This window comes from Ranitomeya imitator, chromosome 4, assembly GCF_032444005.1.
Source record: "Ranitomeya imitator isolate aRanImi1 chromosome 4, aRanImi1.pri, whole genome shotgun sequence".
Classification (NCBI taxonomy): Eukaryota; Metazoa; Chordata; class Amphibia; order Anura; family Dendrobatidae; genus Ranitomeya; species Ranitomeya imitator.
Window position 1 is genome coordinate 510,525,673 of NC_091285.1, and position 15,315 is coordinate 510,540,987.

At 42.7% G+C, this 15,315-nt stretch overlaps 1 protein-coding gene across 3 annotated transcripts in view; it reads left to right on the forward strand.

Annotated features, from left to right (window-relative positions):
- The window catches only part of GABPB1 (GA binding protein transcription factor subunit beta 1), a 72,495-nt gene extending 67,371 nt beyond the window's left edge, over positions 1-5,124 (forward strand). The window contains exons 9-11 of one of the 3 annotated variants that reach the window (XM_069766073.1): positions 1,094-1,150; positions 1,842-2,906; positions 3,794-5,124. In XM_069766073.1, coding sequence (XP_069622174.1) covers positions 1,094-1,150; positions 1,842-1,994 — 210 coding nt within the window. In that variant the 3' untranslated portion in view covers positions 1,995-2,906; positions 3,794-5,124. Of the gene's footprint in view, positions 1-1,093; positions 1,151-1,841; positions 2,907-3,793 lie in introns of those variants that run through there. The other 2 variants (XM_069766074.1, XM_069766075.1) reach the window with 2 other exon arrangements.
- Positions 5,125-15,315: the final 10,191 nt, after the last annotated feature.

The following is a 15,315-nucleotide window of genomic DNA, read 5'->3' on the forward strand; positions in this document are numbered from 1 at the left end:
AACGGATCCTGCAAATGTGCTTGCAGGATGCGTTTTTTGCCCATAGACTTGTATTGCTGACGGATCGCGAAGGATGGCCACACGTCGCGTGTGTGGTGCACTGGATCCGTTGTGTTTTGGCGGACCGTCGTCACGAAAAAAGTTCAATGTAACGTTTTTTTGTCCATCGCGTCCATCATCTTCTACCGCACATACGCTGCCAAAACTCCGCCCCCTCCTCCCCGGACTTCAGAATGGTGGGAAGTGGATGCGTTGAAAAACTGCATCCGCTGCCCATGTCGTGCACAATTTTCACAACGTGCCCCGTACCGACGCAAGTGTGAAAGTAGCCTACGTCTTCCTTCAACCTTAAAAACTATGTTACTATGTTACTGATGACATTCTAGCCTATGGGCATCTGCCACCTATAGGCTAATTTGCCATCAATTTACCAAGAAATATCATACACAGCGCGGCATACACATGTTTTGTCGTTCTATCCTTGTACACCCCAGACATAAACAATAACATTGTGTGACCAGGGCCTACAGCTGAACTTATGGGTATTTTCTAGGACTGCAGCCATATATAATTTCATGATCTCTATACCTGAAGTGTGTATATCGGTTGAAACATCTGGCAGACCATCTTTGTGGTTAATGGATATTCCATCTTTTGGCTTATTTGTAAAGATGACCAATAAATTAGGAAAGCAACAAACAAAATGTAAAACAGCTAGTAGTTGTTCCTTATTTTTGTGGCGTCCTGGCAATCTTGGCTGGATTTCATTATGGCTGGAGCGGGTATTTCCAGGAGATGCAGGTAGTAACGTGCATAAAATCCAATCCTTTTGATTGTCTGAGTTGTAGAAGATAAAGGGGCTACAGGAAAGAAATCTTTGTCCGAAGGTGTGTGTTTGGGTCTGATAGTTGCTGCCTCTAAACGCCGTCTTTATATTTAAAGTTTCACCAGTGCTTGCAGTGACATTTGTGTTTCTGACGCCTTTTTTCCCCAGTAGTTTCACATTGGCAGCATGCAGTACTTGCTTGTTACTTTAGATATTGTAAACCTGTTTTTTTTTCTCCTTTTTTAAATTTTTTTTTCGGCCTGTCAGATTCCAGAAACTTCTGGGTCAGAAATCTATATTGTGAATACTCAAGAGTTTTCTCAGGTACCTATATACATTTTAAAGCAGATTCTGTATGTTTCTGAGAGGATCTCTGAGCCCTTCATCCTCAGATTTTGTGGTGCTGTGTGTATGATTGATTTCATGTTTTCTGACCAATAAAACATTGTTAATGCTGCCTTTGTGACTTTTTTTGGGGGGGTGAATGATACCTTATCCCTTCCATGTGTGGGACGGGTTTTTTATTCTTTCTCATTGGCTTTCATGTAGTCAACTGAGTATTATTTGATATATTCATTTTTCTTTCATTTTAAGCAGCTTTTCATTCTGCATATATCTGCTAATACATAAGTCTATAAAAAGTTTAATATTCCCTATACCTGTCTCCGCTTTAAGCCCAGGTGAAGGAGACCTGCAGATATGTCCACTATGCACATTATTCCATTGTGTAGCACTTGTATTCATACTCCCATTATGTCATCCAATAGTGTGTGCTAAAGTGGACCGCTTGTCATGAGAAATGCCATATGTTTGCAGCAGTTTTATCTGCACATAGAATCACAATTTCTAGGAGCTGTTTGCAGCTTGCAATCCATTTCAATAAGCAAAAAAGGCCTAGATTAATATGACAAAGTCGATTATTACACATAATTAAGAAAGTCAGTTTCAGGTCAGAGATGTTCTGCCATGGCATGATTGTAAAAATTAAAATGTTTTTATTATCCCTTATTCACAGGAAAGAGAATCCCTTCAGAAGCAACTTGATGAGGCCAACAGAGAAGCCCAGAAATACCGCCAGCAGCTGCTTAAGAAAGAACAAGAGGCCGAGGCCTACAGACAGAAGCTAGAAGCCATGACCAGACTGCAGACCAATAAGGAAGTGGTTTAAACTTCTAGTGGGACATATAATTTTTTTGATATTTTTTATTCAGCAAGATGGCTCTGACCTAATCTGTGTACTGCTGTGTGCCACAAATGGGACGTGCAGGACGTCGGAACAGATCTCCAGCTAGAACACTTCTAAAATGGCTGGTTGTATGAAGGTCAATCCTTGTGAAAAGTATTTAAAAAAAATACTGTAAATACAGTTTTGTTTTTTATTTTACAATTAGCTTATAAGTTGATTCTGATTTTTGAAAGATGCAGAGATCACAGTGTGAAAGGTATGACCATGTTTTGCATAAAGAAAAGATCACGATGCTGATCCTCTTAACAGTATGCACCATCTCCAAAAATAGATGCTCTGCATATCTGCAGTGCTTTCTGAAAACAGATCAACGTGGCCTTTGAGGTTACCATTTCCTAGTGGAAATCTTTGTACAGCTTTTAATTTGTGTCTCCTATTATTTGAACCTATAGTTCTTTTTCTACTAAGCAAAATTTTATATGTTCAACTTCTGAAACATCCAGGTAGATTTACATGTATATGAAGCTAATATTTTTTAAGAAGAATCTTTTGTACATACGATGCATGCTTTTTTTTTCTATACCATTTCTGCAGATACCAGGTTGTGCAATCTCTCCTGAACAGGCATTTATCATTAGTTATAGAAGCATCCTTTTCTATAAACTGATAAATGACTCGTTAAACCCACCACGCTCAACAAGACCCAAATTTGTGAAACCTCGAGAGCCCACATACAGGTTAATACATCTGGAGTAATATTCTGAGATCTTCGCGTTTGGAATTTGCATTTGATTATGCAGGCGTCTCATGAATTATTGAAAGGTCGATTTGCTTTCCTTATTTAAGGAAACTACTCGTTTTGGGTTTTGCAATCCTTTTATCTCTAGTCTTCATGTTCACCTTAAAGGGAACCTGTCACCCCGTTTTTTCAGATTGAGATATAAATACTGTTAAATAGGGCCTGCGCTGTGCGTTACTATAGTGTATGTAGTGTACCCCGATTCCCCACCTATGCTGAGAAATACATTACCAAAGTCGCCGTTTTCGCCTGTCAATCAGGCTGGTCAGGTCGGGTGGGCGTGGTGACATCGCTCTTTTCTTCCCCAGCTTTCCGTTGGTGGCGTAGTGGTGTGCGCATGTCCAGAGTTCCGAATCCCCTGCGCGCACGTGAAGCAAAAGCGCGCGTTCTGCGCTATTGCCCCTGTCATCGGTGGGGGCGGCCATCTTCCTGGGACCGCGCGTGCGCAGATCGAGTGCTCTGCTGCACGGGGCTTCAGGAAAATGGCCGCGGGATGCCGCGCGTGCGCATTAGAGATCGCGGCGGCCATTTTCCCAAAGCCGAGATGCAAACTCGGCTTTGGGAAAATGGCCGCCGCAATCTCTAATGCGCACGCGCGGCATCCCGCGGCCATTTTCCTGAAGCCCCGTGCAGCAGAGCACTCGATCTGCGCACGCATGGCCCCAGGAAGATGGCCGCCCCCACCGATGACAGGGGCAATAGCGCAGAACGCGCGCTTTTGCTTCACGTGCGCGCAGGGGATTCGGAACTCTGGACATGCGCACACCACTACGCCACCAACGGAAAGCTGGGGAAGAAAAGAGCGATGTCACCACGCCCACCCGACCTGACCAGCCTGATTGACAGGCGAAAACGGCGACTTTGGTAATGTATTTCTCAGCATAGGTGGGGAATCGGGGTACACTACATACACTATAGTAACGCACAGCGCAGGCCCTATTTAACAGTATTTATATCTCAATCTGAAAAAACGGGGTGACAGGTTCCCTTTAAACAGGGCAGGAATGATTTCTAGTTCTGCTGGGCTTCTGGATATGTACGGCATCAATTACATATTTTTTTTTTATTCACAAAGTAAATTTGTTATCATTGTTGGCGCATCTTTTTCTATGCACAAATTACAACCTTTTTATTTTATAAATCACAGAACTTTTCAGACTTCATCCAAGAAAATGGAATGGAAATGCTGATTATTGAAATATTACTGCTGTTTTTACAGACTTGTAATTATACAATTTAATTATGTTACCATTTTGTTAAATTAAATATGCAATAGTTTCCCTTTTTTTTTTTTTTTTTTTTTTATCTTCCATTACTACTGTTTGTTCATGAAAATAATGTAACAAAGTACGAAGTCCAAAACAATCCCTATATATGAGGATTTTATTTTTTCTTCTGGTAATGTCTCGTTGCAGTTACATGTTTGATAAAAATAAAGATACTAAAATTAATTTCACAAAATGTAGAACCCAAATTTGCTGGATTGAGTTATTTTAAGTTTTGGAGTGACTTTGTATATTCTTTATTTACTAGTTTTGTACTGATTTTTATATTCTCAGTTCATAGGAGTTGTCAAAATCCTGCTGATTTCTCCTTAAAACTGCCATTAGTTTAGTTAAGGAGGTTTTCCTGTTTCTCTGGCTGCTATTTTGTTTATTATTATTATTTTTTTTTTAACAAACTGGACTTTAGGCCCCTTCTGGTGTCCAGCAGAGAGCTTCCACCGCTTCTCCTGGTGTCTTATGGTCTGCAGCACTGACATCACGTTGTTGGCTGCAGACGATATTTGACATGGGGAGCAGCAGTGGAAACTCCAACACAGGCCCTGGGGAGGGTGAGAAGAAATTTTTTTATAAATATATATATACAACTGCACACAAATGCTGCCGTGCGACAGGTGTTTTTGGAATCTGGAGAACCCTTTTAACTTTTGCTGTCAGACATGTGACCGTACAGATTGGCTATAATTGTATTATCGACATTTGAGCTGTCACAAGGCATTGTTTCTTGGTGATGGCAAACCAGGAGGATTCTGACTTCAGCTTTAGACACAAGGAAACCTCATGTAATTAAAATCAGTTCAAGATTAATAAATAAAAAAACAAATGTTACAAAGCGGCCTACTGGATTAGAGGTAGGTTGAATTCTTCAGAATTGGCTCTTCCTTTATAAACTTTGACAAGCATAAACATAATGGGTATACTTTAGTACAGCAGACACTTGTATGTACACCATGTATTATGTAACTTATGATTTTTTTTTTCTCATGATCATAAATAGACCAAATATATAAATAAAATGTTCTACCCCTCAGGAACTCCAGAGATGTGCCACTATTTTGCTTAGATATCAGTAATCAAGCTGTTTATATATAAAAAATGTTTACTGGGATGAGCTGTTCAATTGTCCATAGACTGGTTGTCATGTCTAAGAAACTTATTAAAGATCTTCTATATAAGGGATTCTACAATCTTGTAAGTTGTGAGTTTTGTATCGTATCACGTGCACCTATGGTGTCCGGCCAGTTACGGTGTCCACTGATTTTGTTTTTAATAGTTAAGGAAGTTATTGCACAAGATCCAGCGAACCATTCATATTGAAAAGGACTTCTTAATGGTCTACTGTCAAAATCTAGGGCATATTCTATTAAGGTGTTTACACCAAAATTTAGTAATTACCTCACTGCAAATCATAAGTTTAACAAAAATATTGTGATATTTGGTGTTTACAAGCCACTCTCAACCAGCTACACCAATATGGTTGTAGTGTGAATGTGACATGGCTATGCTCCCCTGTTAAATTTATGAAAAGTCCCTGACATTCCTGGCGGGGGTGCGCTTCACCCAATTCATTAACACTAGGACTACTGGACTCGTGAACCCTGACTAGAACTAATGCAAGTAAGTAGTCAAAATGACTATACCAGTAGTCCTAGTGTTAAAGGGAGTCTATTGGAACAGAATGACTTTTCAAACAAAGTACAGGTGCTTGGTGCAACCTCATGTGGCCACACAATTAAGCACACCTTACCACCTACTTGTTTTCCCTCCATCTCCACATTTCTCTTCTTTTATTGACCGCTTTGGCCTTGGAGCCAGAGAAGGGCTGAGATGGATTAAAACAAGTAGGTTGGAAGTTGCTATTGTTTGACTAAAGGTACCGTCACACTCAGCGACGCTGCAGCGATATAGACAACGAGCCGACCTAAACTAGATCGCTGGAGCGTCACTGTTTAGGTCGCTGTAGAGACGTCAAACACAGCAACTCCAGAACGATGCAGGAGCGATCCAGTGATGTAACGGCGACTCACTTATCGTTCTCGCTGGTTGTTAGCTCCATGTAAAACGTTGCTGGCATCGTTGCTTTTGATGTCAAACATGACGATACACGCCGACCTGGCGACGAAATAAAGTTCTGGACTTCTAGCTCCGACCAGCGATGGCACAGCGGGATCCAGATCGCTGCTGCGTGTCAAACACAACGAGATCGCTATCCAGGACGCTGCAACGTTACGGATTGTTGTCGTTCTCGTTGCAAAGTTGCTGAGTGTGACGGTACCTTAAGGGTGCACCCAGCCACAGTATTTGGTTTAAACAGTCATTCTGTGCTGACATACTCCTGTTTAAATGGTGTGTGCCTCTAAATCAGTTAGGGGCTTGTACTCCAGCAAGCCCCTTCATTAAAACTGTATTGTGCAACTACAATCTTTTTTTTTGTGTTTGTGTGTCCAGTGTTACCATTTGATTTACGTATGCACACTCATAAACACACAGGGCCGGCTCCAGGCTTTCCTGGGCCCCGGCTAAAGAGTCTCAGTGGGCCACTTCATGATGCACAGATACAGCAGAGAGATATAAATATAACAAGCTGGATGGTCGCCTCATCTTGTGTCCTCAGGATACGGCATCCGTGGTTTCCATAAAAAATATAAAATTTTGATTCATCTAATCACAGAGCAGTTTGCCATTTTTCTTCATTCCTTTATAAATTAGCCTTGGCCCAGAGAAGACTGCAGTGTTCAAACCTTAAATTGATGTACTGTATATACTCGAGTATAAGGCTGGGCACCTAATTTTGCCACAAAAAAACTGGGAAAACTTATTGACTCGAGTATAAGCCTAGGGTGGGAAATGCATGCAGCAGCTACTGATAAATTTCAAAAATAAAAATAGATACCAATAAAAATAAAATTAATTGAGACATCAGTTGAATATCCATATTGAATCAGGAGCCCCATAACATAGTAACATAGTTAGTAAGGCCGAAAAAAGACATTTGTCCATCCAGTTCAGCCTATATTCCATCATAATAAATCCCCAGATCTACGTCCTTCTACAGAACCTAATAATTGTATGATACAATATTGTTCTGCTCCAGGAAGACATCCAGGCCCCCTCGACTGAGTTCGCCATCACCACCTCCTCAGGCAAGCAATTCCAGATTCTCACTGCCCTAACAGTAAAGAATCCTCTTCTATGTTGGTGGAAAAACCTTCTCTCCTCCAGACGCAAAGAATGCCCCCTTGTGCCCGTCACCTTCCTTGGTATAAACAGATCCTCAGCGAGATATTTGTATTGTCCCCTTATATACTTATACATGATTATTAGATCGCCCCTCAGTCGTCTTTTTTCTAGACTAAATAATCCTAATTTCGCTAATCTATCTGGGTATTGTAGTTCTCCCATCCCCTTTATTAATTTTGTTGCCCTCCTTTGTACTCTCTCTAGTTCCATTATATCCTTCCTGAGCACCGGTGCCCAAAACTGGACACAGTACTCCATGTGTGGTCTAACTAGGGATTTGTACAGAGGCAGTATAATGCTCTCATCATGTGTATCCAGACCTCTTTTAATGCACCCCATGATCCTGTTTGCCTTGGCAGCTGCTGCCAGGCACTGGCTGCTCCAGGTAAGTTTATCATTAACTAGGATCCCCAAGTCCTTCTCCCTGTCAGATTTACCCAGTGGTTTCCCGTTCAGTGTGTAATGGTGATATTGATTCCTTCTTCCCATGTGTATAACCTTACATTTATCATTGTTAAACCTCATCTGCCACCTTTCAGCCCAAGTTTCCAACTTATCCAGATCCATCTGTAGCAGAATACTATCTTCTCTTGTATTAACTGCTTTACATAGTTTTGTATCATCTGCGATTATCAATATTTTACTGTGTAAACCTTCTACCATACAAAATACACCCCATATAATGTTCCATAAAGTTCATGATGGGCCCCATAAGATGCTCCATAAAGATCATGATGGGCCCCATAAGATGCTCCATACAAAAATATGCACCATGTAATGCTCCATAAAGGTTAATGAAGGCCCCATAAATAGTTTTCAACGTGGGCGGTGCCAAGATGCGACCATCCCAGCTGAAAACCACTGGTGAATGAGCTGCTGAGAGTGCAGCATCATTCACCAGCAGTGACATCAACACTGGCATTTTCCCATGGTCCTGAGGTCACCACAGTTCAGCACTGCCTCGATGATGATTTTCTGACTCTGCGGGGCGCCATACCGTTATTTCTCAGCGACGTTAAAAAGCGGCCCTGAGGAATAAGTACCCTTAATTGCTGCCGTTTAAAAGGCGTATTGGCGGTTGTTAAAGTGAAGGTACCGCATTTGTAGATCATGAATAAATCAATGTAAAGTAGCATAACATGCTGTTATAACCAAGATTTGATTGCATTTGAAACTCATTTTGTGTGTCATAGGAGTTTAGGCTACTTTCACACTTCCGTCGGTACGGGGCCGTCGCAAACCGTCAGCCCGACGTACCGACGGGCGTTGTGCTAAATGTAGCACAACGTGGGCAGCGGATGCAGTTTTACAATGCATCCGCTGCACATTGTGATAAGTGGGGAGGAGGGTGCGGAGTTACATTGAAATTTTTTTCGCATGACGGATGTGACGTGTGCCCATCCGTCGTGATCTGTCACTAATACAAGTCTATGGGCAAAAAACGCATTTGCAGGATGCGTTTTTTGCCCATAATGACGGATTGCGATGGAGCCCAGAAGACGGAAGTGTGAAAGTAGCCTTAAAGAAGGCACTGGAGGCTGACATTTTGCTTTCACTGCAGCAGCATCAGTGTCATAATATGGCACCCCATGTTTATAGGAGATAACCGCCGCCAACCCTATCTATTGTAATGGAGCAGTCACTGCTGTGAACGGGGCACGCCTCTGTGGGCTCCACAGTTCACAGTAGTGGGAGTGTTCGGCTGCCATTTTCATGGAGCCGTCGGCTTTCGATTTGTCTCCTGTCATTAAAATGACATGTAAAATGCGGGAGAAAAGCTAGGGCAGAGTATCAGAGACTGCAAAGACATCAAGGAGGGACAATGTGCATCAGCATTATCCCAGGAGCTGTCAGCAAGAGCTGTGGCTCATCCCTCAGATAAGAATAGGAGCTGTGGGTCTGCAGTGAACTTGTGGAGGGGGGTGAGATACATGTAGTCTGGGTGAGAGAGACATGTGAAGACTGGGAGAGAGACAGTAACTGCTGGTGATAGCAGGTCACAGGGCAGTCACCCACAAAATGGCGCTGCCCTGTGATGCTACTCTTCATTCTGCCCCAGGGATACTAGACCACCCAAAAGGGGAGGGAAATGGTGATGTCAGCAGTTACTTCCCCAATCAATTTTCCAGCTATCAGTAAAGCTGGTACTTCTCACTATATGTGCTTGAGGTCTAAAATGGAAAATGCTCCCCCTAGTGGTAAAATTTTGTAAGAAAATATATAATATTTTACTTTAATGAGTGGTACTACGTGACCGCTGAAGACAAGAAGAGCTGCCGGCGCCCGGAGACCATCAGAGATGCAGGGACCGCGCCAGGAGCAGGTGAGTATGTGACAGCCGCCGCTCCCCCGCCGACCCCCATCCCCCCCCTTCCACCCCACCAACGACAATGACTCGAGTATAAGCCGAGAGGGGGACTTTCAGCCTAAAAAATGGGCTGAAAATCTCGGCTTGTACTCGAGTATATACGGTACTTCCTGGACATTTTTCCAATGGTTTTGGCAACCTTAATTTTTTTTTTGTTAAAAGTGTTTTCCCATTGTTTTTGTCAAGTCTTTTTTTTACTATCATTTTACATGTATTTTTTTCACTCCGTTTAATAATGAGCAAACCGCTTTCATTTTTAAGCAAAAGCGATGGTAAAACGCTGTAAAAGTTGTCAGTTCGTCTTCTAAGCCTTCCCATTGACTTGCATTGTAAAGTGCAGAACGCCTTCCAATTGGAAAACACCAGAAGGATTAACAGGTCACTTCTTTTAACCGCTTGCTGTTTTTATAAACATGAAGTGGTTAATATATTATATACAGTGGGTACGGAAAGTATTCAGACCCCTTTAAATATTTCACTCTTTGTTTCATTGCAGCCATTTGGTAAATTCAAAAAAAGTTCATTTTTTCTCATTAATGTACACTCTGCACCCCATCTTGACTGAAAAAAAACGAAATGTAAAAATGTTTGCAAATTTATTAAAAAAGAAAAACTGAAATATCACATGGTTATAAGTATTCAGATCCTTTGCTCAGTATTGAGCAGAAGCACCCTTTTGAGTTAGTACAGCCATGAGTCTTCTTGCTCAATTGGGTTTAGGTCAGGCCTCTGGCTGGGCCAGTCAAGAATGCTCACAGAGTTGTTCTGAAGCCAATCCTTTGTTATTTAAGCTGTGTGCTTAGAATCATTGTCTTGTTGGAAGGTGAACCTTCGGCCAAGTCTGAGGTCCAGAGCACTCTGGAAGAGGTTTTCATCCAGGATATCTTTGTACTTGGCTGCATTTATGTTTGCTTCAATGACAAACAGTCATCCTGTCCCTGCTGCTGAAAAACACCCCCATAGCATGATACTGCCACCACCATGTTTCACTGTTGGGATTGTATTGGGCACGTAATGAGCAGTGCCTGGTTTTCTCCACACATACCCCTTAGAATTATCACCAAAAAGGTCTATCTTCATTTCATCAGACCAGAGAATCTTATTTCTCATAGTCTGGGAGTCCTTCATGTGTTTTTTAGGAAACTCTGGAATTTCAGATGTCTTTCACTGAGGAGAGGCTTCCGTCGGGCCACTCTGCCATAAAGGCCTGACTGGTGGAGGGCTGCAGCGATAGTTGACTTTGTGGAACTTTCTCCCATCTCCCTACTGCATCTCTGGAGCTCAGTACACACCTCTCTAACCAAGGCTCTTCTCCCACGATTGCTCAGTTTGGCTGGGCGGCTAGGTCTAGGAAGACTTCTGGTGGTCACAAACTCCTTCCATTTAAGGATTATGGAGACCACTGTGCTCTTAGGAACCTTGAGTACTGCAGAAATTCTGTTGTAAAGTTGGCCAGATCTGTGCCTTGCCACAATTCTGTCTCTGAGCTCCTTGGCCAGTTCCTTTGACCTCATGATTCTCATTTGGTATGACATGCACTGTGAGCTGTGAGGTCTTATGTAAACAGGTGTGTGCCTTTCCAAATCAAGTCCTATCAGTTTAATTAAACACAGCTGGATTCCAATGAAGGAGTAGAACCATCTCAAGGAGGATCACAGGGAAATGGACAGCATGTGACTTAACCCCTTCCCGTCCTGTGACGCCACGTAGGCTTCATGAAAGTTGGTGCCAATCCAACCTGTGACGCCTATGTGGCATCATGGAGGGATCGCATTCCTGCAGATCGGGTGAAAGGGTTAACTCAAATTTCACCCGACCTGCAGGGACAGGGGGAGTGGTACTTCAGCCCAGGGGGGTGGCTTTGCCCCCTCCCCCCATTGCTACGATCTCTGATTGGCTGTTTCACTTTCAACAGCCAATCAGAGCAATTTGTAATATTTCACCAATGAAACTTGGTGAAATATTACAATCCAGCCATGGCGATGCTGCAATATCATCGGCCACGGTTGGACACCCCGATCTGACCCCCCACCGACTGCCAGCGGCGATCTGCCACCGCCATCAGTCTTTTCTCCCCTCCGTTATGTCCCCCACCATAATCATCTCCCCTCCATCCTGTCCGGCGCCCCCCGCTGTCCGATCTCACCCCCCGTACCTCCGGGGTCCCTCCCGGTGTCCACCCAGCTTCTAGGATGGGCGCCGCCATCTTACAAAATGGCGGGCACATGCGCAGTGTGCCCGCCGAATCTGCCGACAGATTTGTTCATTCATTTTGATCACTGTGATAAAAAATAGTAAATAAACCCCCCCTTTATCACCCCCATAGAATAAACAAATAAAATAAGGAAAATATATTTATTTTTACTTTTCCACTAGGGTTAGGGTTAAAATTAGGGTTAGGGTTGCAATTAGGGTTTGAATTAGGGTTGGAATTAGGCTATGTGCACATGGCGTGGATTCGTAGCAGTTTTCCATCACGTTTACAGTACCACGTAAACCTATGGAAAACCAAATCTGCTGTGCCCATGGTGCGGAAAATACCACTCGGTATTTTCCGCAGCATGTCAATTATTTGTGCGGATTCCGCAGCAGCGTTTTACACCTGTTCCTGTATAGGAATTCACAGTTGAAATCCGCACAAAAAACACTGGAAACACTGCAGTGCGTTTTACCTGCGGATTTTTCAAAAACTGCAGAAAAATCTGCATCGTGGGCACATAGCCTTTGGGTTAGGGTTGGAATTAGAGTTAAGGTTGGAGTTAGGGTTGGAATTAGGGTTAAGATTGGGGGTGTGTTGGGGTTAGGGTTAGGCTTGTGGTTAGGGTTGGGTTTAGGGTTAGGGGTGTGTTGGGGTTAGGGTTGGGATTAGGGTTAGGGGTGTGTTGGGGTTAGGGTTGGGATTAGGATTAGGGTTGTGATTATGGTCATGGTTAGAGTTGGGATTAGGGTTAGGGGTGTGTTGGGGTTAGTGTTGGAGTTAGAATTGAGGGGTTTCCACTGTTTAGGCACATCAGGGGGTCTCCAAACACGACATGGCGCCACCATTGATTCCATCCAATCTTGCATTGAAAAAGTCAAATGGTGCTCCCTCCCTTCCGAGCCCCGACGTGTGCCCAAACAGTGGTTTACCCCCCACATATGGGGTACCAGCATACTCAGGACAAACTGGACAACAACTTTTGCGGTCCAATTTCTCCTGTTACCCTTGTGAAGATAAGTTCCTTGGGGAGTCTAGTTTCCAATATGGGGTCACTTGTGCGGGGGCTTTCTACTGTTTATGCACATCAAGGGCTCTGCAAACGCAGCATGATGCCCGCAGACCATTCCATCAGTCTGCATTTCAAAACGTCACTACTTCCCTTCCGAGCCCCGACAGTGGTTTCCCCCCACATATAAACTTCTGTGAAGCACTTGGGGGTTCAAAGTGCACACCACACATCTAGATTAGTTCCTTGGGAGGTCTAGTTTCCAAAATGGGGTCACTTGTGGAGGAGCTCCAATGTTTAGGTACATCAGGGGCTCTCCAAACGCGATATGGTGTCCGCTAACGATTGGAGCTAATTTTCCATTCAAAAAGTCAAATGGCAGTCCTTCCCTTCCGAGCCCTGCCGTGCGCCCAAACAGTGGTTTACCCCCCATATGAGGTATCGGTGTACTCAGGAGAAATTGGCCAACAAATCTTAGGATCTATTTTATCTTGTTGCCCATGTGAAAATGAAAAAATTTAGGCTAAAAGAAAATTTTTGTGAAAAAAGTTATTTTTCATTTTTATGGATCAATTTGTGAAGCACCTGAGGGTTTAAAGTGGTCACTATGCATCTAGATAAATTCCTTGGGGGGGGGGGTCTAGTTTCCAAAATGGGGTCACTTGTGGGGAAGCTCCAATGTTTAGGCACACAGGGGCTCTCCAAACGCGACATGGTGTTCGCTAAACATTGGAGCCAATTTTTCATTAAAAAATCAAATGGCGCTCCTTCCCTTCCGAGCCCTGCCGTGTGCCCAAACAGTGGTTCCCCCCCACATATGGGGTATCGGTGTACTCAGGACAAATTGGACAACAACTTTAGGGGTCCACTTTCTCCTTTTACCCTTGGGAAAATAAAAAAAAATGTTGCTGAAAGATCATTTTTGTGACTAAACAGTTTAATGTTCATTTTTTCCTTCCATGTTGCTTCTGTTGCTGTGAAACACCTGAAGGGTTAATAAACTTCTTGAACGTGGTTTTGAGCACCATGAGGGGTGCAGTTTTTAGAATGGTGTCACTTTTGGGTATTTTAAGCCATATAGACCCCTCAAACTGACTTCAAATGTGAGGTGGTCCCTAAAAAAATGGTTTTGTAAATTTTATTGTAAAAATGAGAAACCGCTGGTCAAATTTTAACCCTTATATCTTCCTAGCAAAAAAAAATTTGTTTCCAAAATTGTGCTGATGTAAAGTAGACATGTGGGAAATGTACTTAATTAACTATATTGTGTAACATAACTCTCTGGTTTAACAGAATAAAAATTGAAAATTGCGAAATTTTCGACAAATTTCTGATTTTTTTCACAAATAAAAGCAAAAATTATCGACCTACCATGAAGCCCAATATGTCACAAAAAACAATCTCAGAATCGCTATGATCCGTTGAAGCTTTCCTGAGTTATTACCTCATAAAGGGACACTGGTCAGAATTGCAACAAATGGCCAGATCATTATGGCAAAATATGTGAGAGAAAACACCGTGTGCACAGCTATACTGTGGTGCTTAGACTAGGTTCCCAGACCTTCAATACAAATAGAAAGAAGTCTAGCACTCAAGTGGCAAAAGATTTGATTTATTTGTAGCACTTGAAACGTTTCAGTCCATAAGGACTTTCATCAGTCACGTGCCGTTAGAAGCCCGTATGGCTGGGTTCAGGAAAAGCAGGGATGCACAGAATGTGCAAAAAGCGCCGCCACAGCTTGCGTTATAGAGAATAGAGGTAAAATAGAGCTTAGCTAGAGTGCTGTAATGGTGTGGCAATGGCCGCACATCAGGATGTAGGGGTGAGGGACACTGCCTCCAGACACGGTATCCACCGCTAGTCAGACTGAAACGTTTCAAGTGCTACAAATAAATCAAATCTTTCGCCGCTTAAGTTGAGTGCTAGACTTCTTTCTATTTTTATTATGGTCAAAATAGGCTGGGTCATGAAGGGGTTAAATTTGAGTGTCTGCGCAAAGGGTCTGAAAACTTATGACCAAGTGATATTTCAGTTTTTCTTTTTAATAAATTTGCAAAAATTTTTACATTTCTGTTTTTGTTTTTTTTCAGTCAAGATGGGGTGCAGAGTGTACATTAATGAGAAAAAAATGAACTTTTTGAATTTACCAAATGGTTGCAATGAAACAAAGAGTCAAAAATTTAAAGGGGTCTCAATACTTTCCATACCCACTGTACATTTGGTGTTGTCACAACTGCATTGGCTGAATAAAGATAACAGGTCAGTTATATCTATTGGTAAGCTGCGTTAAAGCACCACTCTGGTGTTTTTCATTTCAGCGCTGGAGTGGTGCCACTAATCTAAGTTGGAAAGAAGAAATATAAGCCAGCTCACCAGTGATGCATAAACCAAACTTCAGGAGCACGG